Source organism: Diospyros lotus, chromosome 1 (genome assembly GCF_014633365.1).
Source record: "Diospyros lotus cultivar Yz01 chromosome 1, ASM1463336v1, whole genome shotgun sequence".
NCBI lineage: Eukaryota > Viridiplantae > Streptophyta > Magnoliopsida > Ericales > Ebenaceae > Diospyros > Diospyros lotus.
The window spans coordinates 8,648,356-8,662,296 of NC_068338.1; the positions used below are offsets into that span (position 1 = coordinate 8,648,356).

Sequence of the window (13,941 nt, forward strand, 5' to 3'; positions counted from 1 at the left end):
AGAATACATCCTAGCCTTCCATAACGAGCACAATCCATGTGCTCTTGTCTTCTTTAATCTCCACCATTAGATTTCTTTTACTTTTGAAGACTAGATCTCAACCATTAAAATCCCTTTACATGTGGCAATCCATGCCACTTCTCTTGAATCATCTCAACCATTAGATTTTTAAGACTAAATCTCCACCCTTGGATCAAGTCTTCCTTTCCATAAATAGATTTTCTTTTCTATTTATTTAATTTGAGAAATTTTCATGCCATCAACCTTGAAAGACATAATTCAAGGCTTTTCCAATTTATTAAATCCCCATATTTCAAGGCTTGATCCCAACCATTGGATCATGTAGTCTTCCAATACCAAAATTAGCCATTTCTCATATATTTAATTTGACTAATTTCACCCTATCACATGAGTGACCACTTGAGAGACATGTATAATTTCTTTCCCATTTAATTTAATGGGTCCATTTTCCATCATTAATGCTTGACCATTTTTCATTTCTTTTGCATTTTCCTTTTTATGCAACATAATCATGTCTCCCATTAATTGCAAGAATGCCCATATTCCAATTTCTTTTGCAATTAATTTGATCTTCCATTTATCTTGGACACCACTTTGCCAAGTGTCACTCCATGCCACCAACCTTGGCTTCCAAGACTAAATCTAAGCCATTCATGTGGCACCCCCATATAAATATACCAATTTAGGAAAAATTAATTATTTCCACTCCCATAATTAATTTCCTCTTTTTCTCATAATTAATTCCTTTATGGAATTTCTCTCCAAAATTACCAAAACACCCTTTGTGAATTTTCAATCCCATTTATCTCCACATAATGCAAAATGGGAACTAATTCACTTCCATACTCAATTCCACCTTGGAATTATCTCCAATGTACCAAATTACCCTTTATTGGACTTCGCTATCCATATTACCAAAATGTCCCTCTCATAGGGCACCCTCAATCTCAAGGATCCAACACCTTCTCAAGGGCATTTTTGGAATTTTTTCTCACTTTCTTTCCTATTCTTTTAACACCTATAACACCGGGTGTTACAGACTAGGACCACCATAACTTGGGGTGGAGTTGGTCTCGGCACATAAACGGTTTATGTATCTAACATGGCATTGGACATCAAGTATTCATTTATTGTATTTCATATGATGAAATAACATGTTGCTTAAATATCCAAGTTGTGTACGGTGTGTATTTATAGCTTCTGCTATGTATGCTTGATGCACATAAAATTCTTAATTTTACTTGCATCACCATACGTAAATTCCTTCAAGATACAACTACATAGTTAGAATTTATTTTAATGAAAATGAGTAGTGATTCAATCAAAATCTTCAAGTTTCACTGTCTAACTATATTGGAAAATGTCTTTGTTTAAGGTTATTTAATAGTTTTATCACCACAACTATAGAAAAACAAACATCTAAAGAGTAAACATACAAACATAAATTCTTATAACGGATTATTAGTACATTTTTCATTATCCAACAACTTAGAATGAATATGAAATAAGTTTGTTGCAACTCTAAGGACAAAAGCAAAACATTTTAACAACCTTTAGTCAACTAGTGGAGTGTCCCTAGTTAACTAATTGAATACCTTCAAAAACACTCATAGTTCACTATCAAACTTTAATCTATTAATGTTGACTAACTAGTTGAATATTGCTTCTTGTTGTAAATAAAATCCAACTAAAATTTATAGTGCAAGAAGATCAGACCAAGGTAGAGCAAGGCATAGAACGTGAGGTGACCTCTAGTTCGGGAGAGAAAGAAATGTTGTTGTCTGGAAGAGAACTTGTACCACTATCCGAAAGAGAGCTCGATAGGCTTATGTCCCTTGAAGAAGCAATTGTGGACTTGAACTAGAAGCAAACTATTGAAGTAGGAGAAAGAAGAATGGCTGCACAGAAGAGAGTTCCGTTATCCAAGACAAAGCAATTGCAAGGTAGAACATAGTTAGAAGGCAAGCAGGGTTTCCTCTAGTGTGAGCTTTTCGATGCTTAATCTACATTCTCTTCATTTTTCATTCATTTTTCTCGAATTTCAATCGTCTCCGTCATTGTTCATCTTCCTTTCCCTTATCACTACAATCGTCACATGTCTCCCTGTAACGACTCACTCCCACTTACGAGTACCACCGGTAAATAATCAACCAGATTACTCTCCTGACGAACCACATTTGAAAGGTTGGACTATGTTTCAACAGGAAACACCCTAGGTGGGAACTAGGCTTCGTCCTTCCCTTCGCTCCACTTAGGAATCGGTCCTAACTCAAACAAGAAAACTCAGCTAACCGAGACCCGAAACCCGAGTGAGTTTCACCTCTCTTCAGCTCACCTCATAGCAAGCCAAAGGTAACCCAAGCACAAAGCTAGCATAACAAATACTTCATTGAGTATTGGGGATTTATGAGAACATACCTCGCTGATCTTTACTCGGTCCGAACTTGGCTTCAACAATTAAAGCCACATATGTTCATGCAGACTCATAATCATCTATCACACTGTTATGATTACAACAACTAGATACCTCTAGTGCTCAATAACGCTTACATTCAAACACATGACTACATATAAGAAAATACAAGAGAATACACATCCATACATCTCGGGCAACGATACTAGTTGCCATAACAGTCTCCCGGCACCATCCCTGCTTGCATTTGGACTTGCAACATCTACAACATGAGGTAAAATCTCGTGATTGATAAAGACTCAGTAAGGGTGCAATGCATAAGTAAATGAAACATGAGAGAGCATGTAATGCAAAATGCAATACAAATGGGTAGTCTTCAATGCCCTCATAACCTTCTTAGGTTAAGGCACAGACCAACCCCTCCTATATCACTAGTCCTCCATATGGCCATAGGTACACTAGAACACACATCATGCAAATGTGACCGCTACATGCAACTCATAAACAAACACTTACAAATGCAAGCAAAACCCCACCACTTGGGAAATCCCTTACTTGGCTCGAAGCCTTATCTGCCACGGGCGAGAACGCCAGCCCGAACTCCGAGCTCTTCTAGGATCACCGTCTCCCCGGTCGAACTTAGATGCAAACACACATAAACTCAATTCCATTAACATCCGACATTAAACCAATGCCCTCAACTTCGCCCACACCACCAAAATCATCCATCAACAATTTCTAATCAACCCCACCCGAGGGTTCAATCCAACCAATACTACACAATTTATTATCTCACTTAATGAAAATAACTAGAAAATAATTAAATTAATTTACCTCAACTAATCTGGGGGAGAAAACCGATCAGACGCCCACACAGGCGTTGCCTTCTTAACTGTCATCTTATGCCCAAAATCCCATTTTCGAGCTTCCAACACCCTTCTTGGGCCCCAAATTAATTTCCATTACTTTTCCCAATTTTTCTAAATTTTTTTAGAATTTTCTATCATTTTTCCTCCAATTTCTCCATTATTTCTTTTCTTTCTTTTTCTTTTTCTCTTTTTTCTTTTATTTTTCTCTTTTCCTTCCCTGTTCATCGTCTTCCCCGCGTCTTCTTCTCCTTCGTGCACGGCAGTCTGCCACCGACACCCGGCACGCCGGCTGCCGCTGCTGCCCCCGGCCACAAGCCAGCCACTAACTCCACCGAGATCTATAGCCCCTGGAACCAGCCTTCTCGCGCCTCAATTGTTGCCACCGTGAGCAGCCATGGTAGCCTCCCATGCGTGTTGCAGCTCCCGCGGTAGCCATGGCCGATCGGCCTTCTTCAACAGCCTCGCGTGCCACCGCCTCCGCCACGGTCGTCCGCCACCTCCAGCTCCGCTGTTATAGTCGCCTTCGGCTGCCTCGTTTCTCTCAGCCATTGCAGCAGCAGCTCGAGGCTGCTACTTCCATGGTCGAGTTCAGCCATCTCCCTCTTTCGGTCTCTCCATCACTCTCTTGCGAGCTCTCTCTCCTTCTCATGCTCTCACTCTCTCGTATCAGCTCTCCCGAGCCCTCTTGAACACTCATCTCTCTGCTCTCATTCTCTATATTCAAATTTTCAGATGGGTACTGTAGAAGGCTTGGACAGCAATCCACGAGTACATATATATATATATATATATATGCTAATTACACATTTGCCCCACTTATTCTCATTAATTGAAATTTATTTACACATTTATTGGTCATAATTGAGTAGTGTTTTAAGTATTTTATATGTGCTTTATCTATAATTATCTAATATTTTAAGTTTCTTTTCTATATATTTAATTTTTAGTATTTTTTGTTATTTTACATAAATGTTATTTTGTGTTTAGGTTGAAAAAAATAAATAAAAATAAAAATAAAAAAATAAAAAGATATTATAAAGTTAATACTATAAATTAATATTACAATATAAATACAAAAATAAATATTATAAATAATTAAAATTAATATAATTAAAAGTATATTAAATATTATATATCTATTATATTTTTTATATATAATATATATTTTATTATATTATATATATATATATATTTGTGTGTGTGTGAAGTGGCGTGAGTGAGTTAAGTGTGTGCATATAATAATTTATTAATATAATAAATGGAGTCCAATTGCATTGCAATTGGAACTCCACTCCATGCCTTACATATATATAATAATAACATAAAGGAGGATTGGGATTTGGCAGAGAATCAAGGAGCGGCGGACTCAAGGCAATTGAAGGCAGCGACACAGTGAAGGGAGATTTGGCAAAGCAGTGAACAGAAGGGAATTAAGGGCTTGCGCAAGGGAAGATTGAAGAGGGACGCAACAACAGTAAGCGCAGCAGACGCGAGCAACGTACATCCAGCACTCAGATCTATTTTAGATCTGGGCTAGGGAATTTTCTCTTCTTCTTGATTTAATTAATTCCTTTATGCTTTCATTGTTATTTTGGATTTTAATTAATTTTGCCATGAATTAATTTGTTGAACTAAGGCTATGTATTGGCTGAAACTATGATGATGCATTTTTTATAATTTTATATGATTGAATAATTTGGGTTATGTTGAGTTGTGTGGTATTAAATTTAATGCTTGTAAATAATTGGCCACTATTTACATGATTTGATGCCTAATCTTGAGACCGAAAGGAGATAGTTTGGGGATTGTATCATAGGTACCATACACCATAAAGTAAAATCGACTAGAAATAGAATTCAGTTTCTTTGTGCGGCTTTTAGCGATACGTTAAGAATTTCATAATTTGTAATGCATTTTCATTTAATTAAACTTTCATAGAAATATAGGAAGTTATTAAATGAAGATAGACTCGTTATAGCCTTGAAATAGGATAACGAATGCATTAGGAGATTTTGCCGTCACATACTCAATTGACCAATTCATTCCCATAAAAATCTATTATTTGCATTGCATAGCTAGGTTCATACATGAGCCTTAGTTATTAAAATCCATTGATTTCTTGATTCAAATTTCATTCCAAATCAATTTTATTTTGTTAATCTAATTAATTTATTTTTTCTGTTCTTTATTAAATCTGAAATTTTTATTATCTAAATAATAAAGAAAGTTTATAAATTTGGTATTTAAAATCTTTCCTCGTGGGAACGATATTCTTACTTACTATTATATTACTTGTTCGACCCGTACACTTGCGGTATATTTTAGGGTGATCAAGTTTTTGGCGCCGTTGCCGGGAAAAGTATTTTTTAATATCAAATTAAAAAAAATTTCTTTATTAATTTAGACTGTATACATTTTATTTTGTTTTTGTTTTGAGTGTTTGTGTCTTTTGTGATTTTTTGTTTATTTATTTTATTTTATTTTATTTTTGTTTTCATTTTTTGCTTATCTTACATAATCTTGTTTTACATTGCAGGTTGAGTAGTGCATGCCAAGAAAGCGTGGAGAAATTCAACCATTTGATCCAGAGATAGAAAGAACCTGCCGAGCAATAAAGAAAAGGACAAGATTAGCACGACAAGTAACAGTCATGACAGAAAATCACAATCAGAACCTGAACCTGAACCAGAATCAGAATCAGAGATTACTACGTGATTATGCCATGCCAGACCCAGTCGGAGCTCAAGCCAGCATATTGAGACTAGCTGTCAATGCTAATAACTTTGAGATCAAACCAGGACTCATTCAGATGGTTCAGCAGGGGCAATTTGGTGGAAATCCAGCTGAAGATCCTAATGTGCACTTAGCAAACTTTTTAGAGATATGCGACACCATCAAAATGAATGGCGTTAGTAAGGATGCAATCAGACTAAGGCTGTTTCCTTTTTCGTTGAGAGATAAAGCTAAGGTGTGGTTAAATTCCAAAGCTCCAAATTCATTTACCACATGGGCAACCGTATCACAAGCATTCTTGAGTAAGTATTTTCCACCAGGTAAGACTGCTAAACTCAGGAATGATATTACTAGTTTTGTTCAATTTGATGGTGAATCTTTGTATGAGGCATGGGAAAGGTCTAAGGAATTGCAAAGACGGTGTCCACACCATGGTCTGCCTGATTGGTTAATTGTGCAGACATTCTATAATGGTCTATCTCATTAAGTTAGAATCACTATAGACGCTGCCGCAGGGGGTGCACTAATGGGTAAGTCTACAGAGGATGCATATGAGCTACTTGAAGAAATGGCTTCCAACAATTATCAATGGTCTACTGAGAGAGGTATGCCTAAGAAAGCCTCAGGTATGTATGAAGTTGATGGCATCAATATGTTAAACGCCAAGGTAGACAATCTTGTAAAAATTTTTGGTAAGTTGGGGAATGGCAATGCTGTTTATTCTAATTCCAATTCTGCCAGTAATTGTGATTGGTATGAGAATTCTCACTTGGGTTCTGATTGTATGCAGGTTGAGCAAGCTCAGTATATTTCAAATTATAACATGCAAAACCAGCAAAATAACCCATATTCTAATAGCTATAATGCAGGTTGGAGAAATCACCCCAATTTTTCCTGGAGGGATCAGGGTAGCAGTAGCAATTCTAGGCCTAACAATCCTCCTGGTTTTCAACCAAGACCTCAAGGAGTGATGCAACAACAACCAGAAAGCAAGCCATCTTGGGAGTTGGCAATTGAAAAGTTAGCTAATGCCACTGCAAATAGATTTGAAAAGTTGGAGGAAAAAGTAGACCAGATGGCCAATTTCAACAGAAATTTGGAAGTTCAATTAGGGCAGATCTCAAATGCTATAAATTCAAGAGATCAAGGTAAGTTGCCCAGCAAAACTGAGGTGAATCCAAGAGAGGAAGTCAAGGCAGTGACATTGAGAAGTGGTAAGCAACTTGGTGAGGTAAGTAGCGAACATGTTACAGGTGATATTGATAAAAAGAATAATGTTGAGATTAGTGATGAGAATGAGAAGAATGAGATACCATCTCTAACACCACTTGTTAAACCTTATGTTCCTCCTATCCCTTTTCCTCAAAGGCTTAAACAGAATAAGGTTGACAAACAGTTTGAAAATTTTCTTGAAGTTTTTAAGCAATTGCGCATTAACATTCCATTTGCAGATGCTTTAGCGCAGATTCCTGCTTATGCAAAATTTTTGAAAGAAATTATGTCAAACAAGAGAAAGCTAGAGGATTATAAGACTATTGCCTTAACTAAAGAATGCAGTGCCATGATTCAAACAAATTGCCTCCGAAACTCATGGATCCAGGGAGCTTTTCTATTCCTTGCACTGTTGGTGAAATTAATTTTGATAAAGTTTTATGTGACCTTGGTGTAAGTATTAATTTGATGTCTTTTTCTGTTTTCAGGAAGCTTGGACTAAAAGAACCAACACCCACCACTATTTCTCTTCAATTAGCTGATAGAAGTATCAAATATCCACAGGGAGTAGTGGAAGACATTTTGGTAAAAGTAGATAAATTTATTTTTCTTGTTGACTTCATTGTTTTGGACATGGAAGAAGATTATGATATGCCCCTAATTTTAGGGAGACATTTTCTTGCCACAGGGAGAGCTTTGATTAATGTTCAACAAGGAACACTTAGCCTTAGAATTTATGATGAGACAGTTACTTTTAATGTGTTTAAGGCTACGAAACATTCTAATGGCAATGAAAAAGAAGTATTAAGGATAGATGACATTGATGATTTAGCAGAGAGATTAGATGAGCCTATAGAAAATTGCATTGCTAATTTTTTTGATGAGCAGGAACAAATTTTAAATGCCAAAAACAAAGCTGGGGCCATGGGCTATTTGGAGAAAAAACAAAAAGGTTATCCATCCAAAAGAGACAACTTGCTACTTTTGGATGTTTCTTCTCCTTCTTCAAAAGCCAAACCACCAAGTTGTGAAAAGGAAAAATTAATAAGGGTACTTAGAGAGCAAAAGAAGGGGATTGGATGGAAAGTTGTTAACATTCAAGGGATAAGTCCATCAACCGACATGCACAAAATTTTGACAGAAGAAGGATTCAAGCCTCCGTGAAGATGAAAACTTAGTCAAGCTAATGACTATAAACAATCGCTTCTTGGGAGGCAACCCAAACTCTTTTTCCTTTTTGTTTCTATTATTTCATTTTAGTTTGTTGAATAAATATGGCCAATAACCCATACTTGTGATGTTGTGCAGGTTCAAAAGAAAAGAAAATAAAGTTGATTCAATTTGAACTGGCATGGGTATTCGTAACGCTCAATTATGTGGCCAGGGGAGTATTCATTTTTCATTCTACTTTTTCTTTGTCTTTCACATTGAGGACAATGTGTTAAATAAGTTTGGGGGTGTTGAATTATTAATTTTTAATATATGCTATTTGTTTTGTTTGGGTGTTTTTGATATTAAAATTTTTTGCAAAACTTATATCAAGTGTATATTTGGCCAACCCCTAAACTAGAAAATTTTGTGAAAGATAAAATAAGTAGAACTTGTTATTTGGAATCATGATTTACATTTGGGTTCTTTATTGTGTTTAACATTGAGTCTTTAATTTGGAATAAGCAATATCTTATAAAGCAAGATTAAGTATATTTGGGTTATAAGATTATTGAAGTACATGTTCTTTGTGAAGTTGTGTGAGTTGTGTGACTATGCATGAAAGATAAATGCAATGCTTTTCTTGTGATTATTCCTTCTGAGCTAGGCCTAAACAGGGTTTAAGTAAATAGGGTGAATAATGTTGAGCGAGATGGAGTATAAAATGCACTCGTTCAGTAAAAAAAAAAAAAAAACGAGATGGAGCATAAAATGCACTCGTTCAATTAGCAAAAAAAAAAAAAAGGAAACAAAGCAAGAAAAAGAGAAAAAGAAGAAAAAAGAAAAAAAAAGAACCCTACTTTGCTACCTTTGTTTGTAGTAGTGAGAAGGGATGGTTGCAAGAATGGTTGTTGCACTATTCAATCGTGCGGGTTACATGACAAAACATAATTGAGCTTAGAATTTTGTATGGATTCTTGAACTGAGGAACGTAAGTATGCTTAGTTTCTTTTATTTGCTATTGTTATATTTTAAATTGAGGATTTAAATGTGGGCATAACAAAGGATTTGAATGTGATGAATGATTCCAATCATAAGTTTTGTGTTTGAGTATAGAATTTATTTTCTTCGTTTGAGGATAAGCACTAATTCAAGTTTTGGGGTATTTGATGTGGGAATTTATTTACACATTTATTGGTCATAATTGAGTAGTGTTTTAAGTATTTTATATGTGTTTTATCTATAATTATCTAATATTTTAAGTTTCTTTTATATATATTTAATTTTTAGTATTTTTTGTTATTTTACATAAATGTTACTTTGTGTTTAGGTTGAAAAAAATAAATAAAAATAAAAATAAAAAAATAAAAAGATATTATAAAGTTAATACTATAAATTAATATTACAATATAAATAAAAAATAAATATTATAAATAATTAAAATTAATATAATTAAAAGTATATTAAATATTATATTATCTATTATATTTTTTATATATAATATATATTTTATTATATTATATATATATATATTTGTGTGTGTGTGTGTGAAGTGGCGTGCGTGAGTTAAGTGGGTGCATATAATAATTTATTAATATAATAAATGGAGTCCAATTGCAATGCAATTGGAACTCCACTCCATGCCCTGCATATATATAATAATAACATAAAGGAGGATTGGGATTTGGCAGAGAATCAAGGAGCGGTGGACTCAAGGCAATTGAAGGCAGCGGCACAGTGAAGAGAAATTTGGCAAAGCAGTGAACAGAAGGGAATTAAGGGCTTGCGCAAGGGAAGATTGAAGAGGGACGCAACAACAGTAGGCGCAACAGATGCGAGCAATGTACATCCAGCACTCAGATCTATTTTAGATCTGGGCTAGGGAATTTTCTCTTCTTCTTGATTTAATTAATTCCTTTATGCTTTCATTGTTATTTTGGATTTTAATTAATTTTGCCATGAATTAATTTGTTGAACTAAGGCTATGTATTGGCTGAAACTATGATGATGCATTTTTTATAATTTTATATGATTGAATAATTTGGGTTATGTTGAGTTGTGTGGTATTAAATTTAATGCTTGTAAATAATTGGTCACTATTTACATGATTTGATGCCTAATCTTGAGACCGAAGTGAGATAGTTTGGAGATTGCATCATAGGTACCATACACCATAAAGTAAAACCGACTAGAAATAGAATTCAGTTTCTTTGTGCGGCTTTTAGCGATACGTTAGGAATTTCACAATTTGTAATGCATTTTCATTTAATTAAACTTTCATAGAAATATAGGAAATTATTAAATGAAGATAGACTCGTTATAACCTAGAAATAAGATAACGAATGCATTAGGAGATTTCGCCGTCACATACTCAATTGACCAATTCATTCCCATAAAAATCTATTATTTGCATTGCATAGCTAGGTTCATACATGAGCCTTAGTTATTAAAATCCATTGATTTCTTGATTCAAATTTCATTCCAAATCAATTTTATTTTGTTAATCTAATTAATTTATTTTTTCTGTTCTTTATTAAATCTGAAATTTTTATTATCTAAATAATAAAGAAAGTTTATAAATTTGGTATTGAAAATCTTTCCTCGTGGGAACAATATTCTTACTTACTATTATATTACTTGTTCGACCCGTACACTTGCGGTATATTTTAGGGTGATCAGTACTATAGAAAGCTTGGGCAGCAATCCACGAGTACATATATATATATATATATGCTAATTACACATTTGCCCCACTTATTCTCATTAATTCTACGTATGAATTTTTAATAATAGCACTTGGGTCCTCCAAGACCTTAATTAATTACATCAAGCCACTTAAATTCTTGATTTTCCCAAAATTAATTATCGACACTTACTCGGGAATATTGATTTTGTCCCTGCACCTGCATGAGACCTCTATTCGACCCGAAAACACTTCAGGGTTGTCTTACTCACAAAATCAAACCACCCCTAGGTCCCCTCAGCTTCTCGGAAGTCCTCTATGACCATTCGATATTGACACCCACTCGGGCTTATACAGAATTTATTCCAAAAATTATTCCCGATCGGACTGCTTCCAGCGTCATTATCCTCATCTCGAGACGCTCACCAATCTCTTGCTCTCTTCCCTGGACATCCAAGTCTCAAGACACTCCCTGCCGTCAACTCGATAATTTTATTAATTAATTTCTCGAAATTGACCATTCGGCTTCCCAGACCACCTGAGGTTCTTTCAAAATAATCAAAATTATTTATTTTTCAATACCATATAATACCGGGTATTACACTCCCTCACATGCCTTTGTCGCCATGGCCTCCACCATACGTGGACAATAGCACTACCATTGTTGGCCTCTTATCTCACTATTGTTTATTTCTACTATTATTATCCTTTTTTTTATTTTGTAGGTGTATTTTTTTTTTTTCAATTCTATCTATCTTCAAGCTAAACTTTGGTCTGCCAATTCAATGATTCCATGTTTCTACTTCAAACTAATGTTGATATAGTTATTTGAAGTGCTATGTATATATATATATATATATGTATATGTGTGTGTGTATTTCGTAGCATGTTTTTCATTTGTGTTTGTTTTGAGCTCTTAGTTATTTGGATTAGCAAATGATTTTTAGCTGGACTCTACTAATTGAGACAAACATACTTAATTTACTTGTCTAAGTTGCAATTATTTGCAAGTCTTATGCAATTATTTACAAATCATCGGACAATTTCTTTTGAAGATAAGGGATTTTTTTTTATTCGATGGTATTATGAGATTCAATATATTGGGCATTTCTTCTTTTTCTTCTTTCTGGGCTAAGTAGGGTTTTCGATGATAAAACCCAATATCTAGGTTTGATTGCCAAATCTCTAGATTTGATCATCAACCTACCCACCGTAATGAACTTTAGTGAAGTCCATGGCGGTGATTGGCAATTGTGACCAACCATCACTTGCTAAGTTTTCTAACCACCCTAGGCCCATCTTTCTTTTGTAATTTACAAAGAAGATAGAATAAGAGTATTTCTAAAATTTCACAAAAGTTAAAAAGTGTTAAGGAATTACAGGGTAAACTAAACTGTTGTGAGTTTTCAAGAGTCAAGGAGGCCTATATTTTATCTTTTAAAAATAGAAGGATGGTTGATACATTTTTGGGGGTGTTTATGCAAAAAAATAAAAATAAAACAATAGATATTTTTTGTTTTCTTTGATTTTATTTTAAACTTGAGAATAAATAGAAAAGGAGAAATATTTAACATTGTAATATTTTTAAAGGTAAGAATATTCTTTAATTTTTAGAATATAGTTATAAATTACACTGAAACATTTTAATTCTCTCTCTCTCTTTCCCTCTTATATATATATATATGTGTGTGTGTGTGTGTGTTTTAGATCCATCATTTGGTCAAGGGCAATGTTTTAAAAATCGGACTGGACGGGTCGGTTTAATCGTAGAACCAGTGGCTTATTCAATCTGATTTGACTTAAAAAAATTGATGGCTTTCAACCAAGTCAAAATCGGTCAAAATGCGGTCGGACCGGTGAACCGAGAACTGGGTTTACCCCGATTTTTTCACTGCCCTCACTCACTTTTAAATTTTTAATTATTAATTAATTCTGATATACCCTGCAAACTTAGATAATTACAAGACCTAAAAGAGTCGCGAGACATGGACATGAAGCCCAAAGGTCCAACGGGTTGTAGGAGATCAAGGAAACAAGCTGAAAGAGCAAGAGGTTGAGCCGAGACCAAGTGGGGAGGACCCACTCGATTATGCTGAGTAGGTACTATACTGCTTTGGTTTTTTGGGCATAACTTTCTCATACGAGTTTCGATTGAGCTGATTCAAAGTCCTATGAAAAAGATAAGAGAATTATCTACAACTTTCATGTTTTGAGTTTTAAGAGATTCGAGCTTAATCAATGTGTAAATCGGGCATGAAGTTGAGGTATGGGAACCACTCAAAATTGAACCGAGGAAATGGGCAAAATAAGGCATGACCGAGTGACCCCCCACTCAGTCATAGTCGAGTGGGCTTGGGCCAATCTCTCTTCTTTTCCCTCTTAGATAGGCTGCGAAATCATCGAAACGGGCGGTGAGATTCTCGCCCTGATTGTCGCACGTCTCCTCTCTCTCCTCCGCTATAAATAGGAGACCATGCTTTCATCACAAGGTACGCACTTTTGGGCTTCTCAACACAATTCTATATTTTTGGCTCTCGAGAACTAACTTAGGCATCGGAGGGTTTGCGCGAGGACCCCCACCCGCACCCTAACATTGCTCTCGTTTTGCAGGTCACTCGGTTATGGAAGGCCACTCGATTATCTAAGGCCACCCAGTTATCTAAGACCACTCAGTTATGAGGGCCACTCGGTTATCCAAGACTACTTGGTCATCCAAGCCCACTCGGTTATCTTGGGCGACCAGATCATTAGACCCTCAGTGCGCCTCAGTGACGAGACCCTCAGCTCACCTTGGTCACGAGACCCTCAGCACACGTGCACGTTGGAGACGAGATTCTACTCTTATCGCACCTTGGCAACAA

General features: G+C 35.3%; 1 protein-coding gene and 1 non-coding gene across 2 annotated transcripts; one reads left to right on the forward strand and one right to left on the reverse strand.

Moving 5' to 3' along the window:
• Positions 1-6,367: 6,367 nt before the first annotated feature.
• On the reverse strand, positions 6,368-6,474 carry LOC127793612 (small nucleolar RNA R71). The gene has a single exon (XR_008021453.1). It is a non-coding gene; the product is annotated as a small nucleolar RNA R71 (small nucleolar RNA).
• Positions 6,475-6,562: 88 nt separating this feature from the next.
• Positions 6,563-8,412, forward strand: LOC127798771 (uncharacterized). The gene is made up of 2 exons (XM_052332405.1): positions 6,563-7,663; positions 7,813-8,412. The coding sequence occupies exons 1-2, from the start codon at positions 6,563-6,565 to the stop codon at positions 8,410-8,412; spliced, it is 1,701 nt and encodes a 566-aa protein (XP_052188365.1).
• Positions 8,413-13,941: the final 5,529 nt, after the last annotated feature.

Excerpts from the sequence above, each read along its gene's own strand:
- LOC127798771 (XM_052332405.1), top strand. The coding sequence starts at position 6,563 with ATGGGTAAGTCTACAGAGGATGCATATGAGCTACTTGAAGAAATGGCT. Across the intron at positions 7,664-7,812 it reads TTCTATTCCTTGCACTGTTG|GGAGTAGTGGAAGACATTTT; the intron begins GTGAAATTAATT and ends AAATATCCACAG.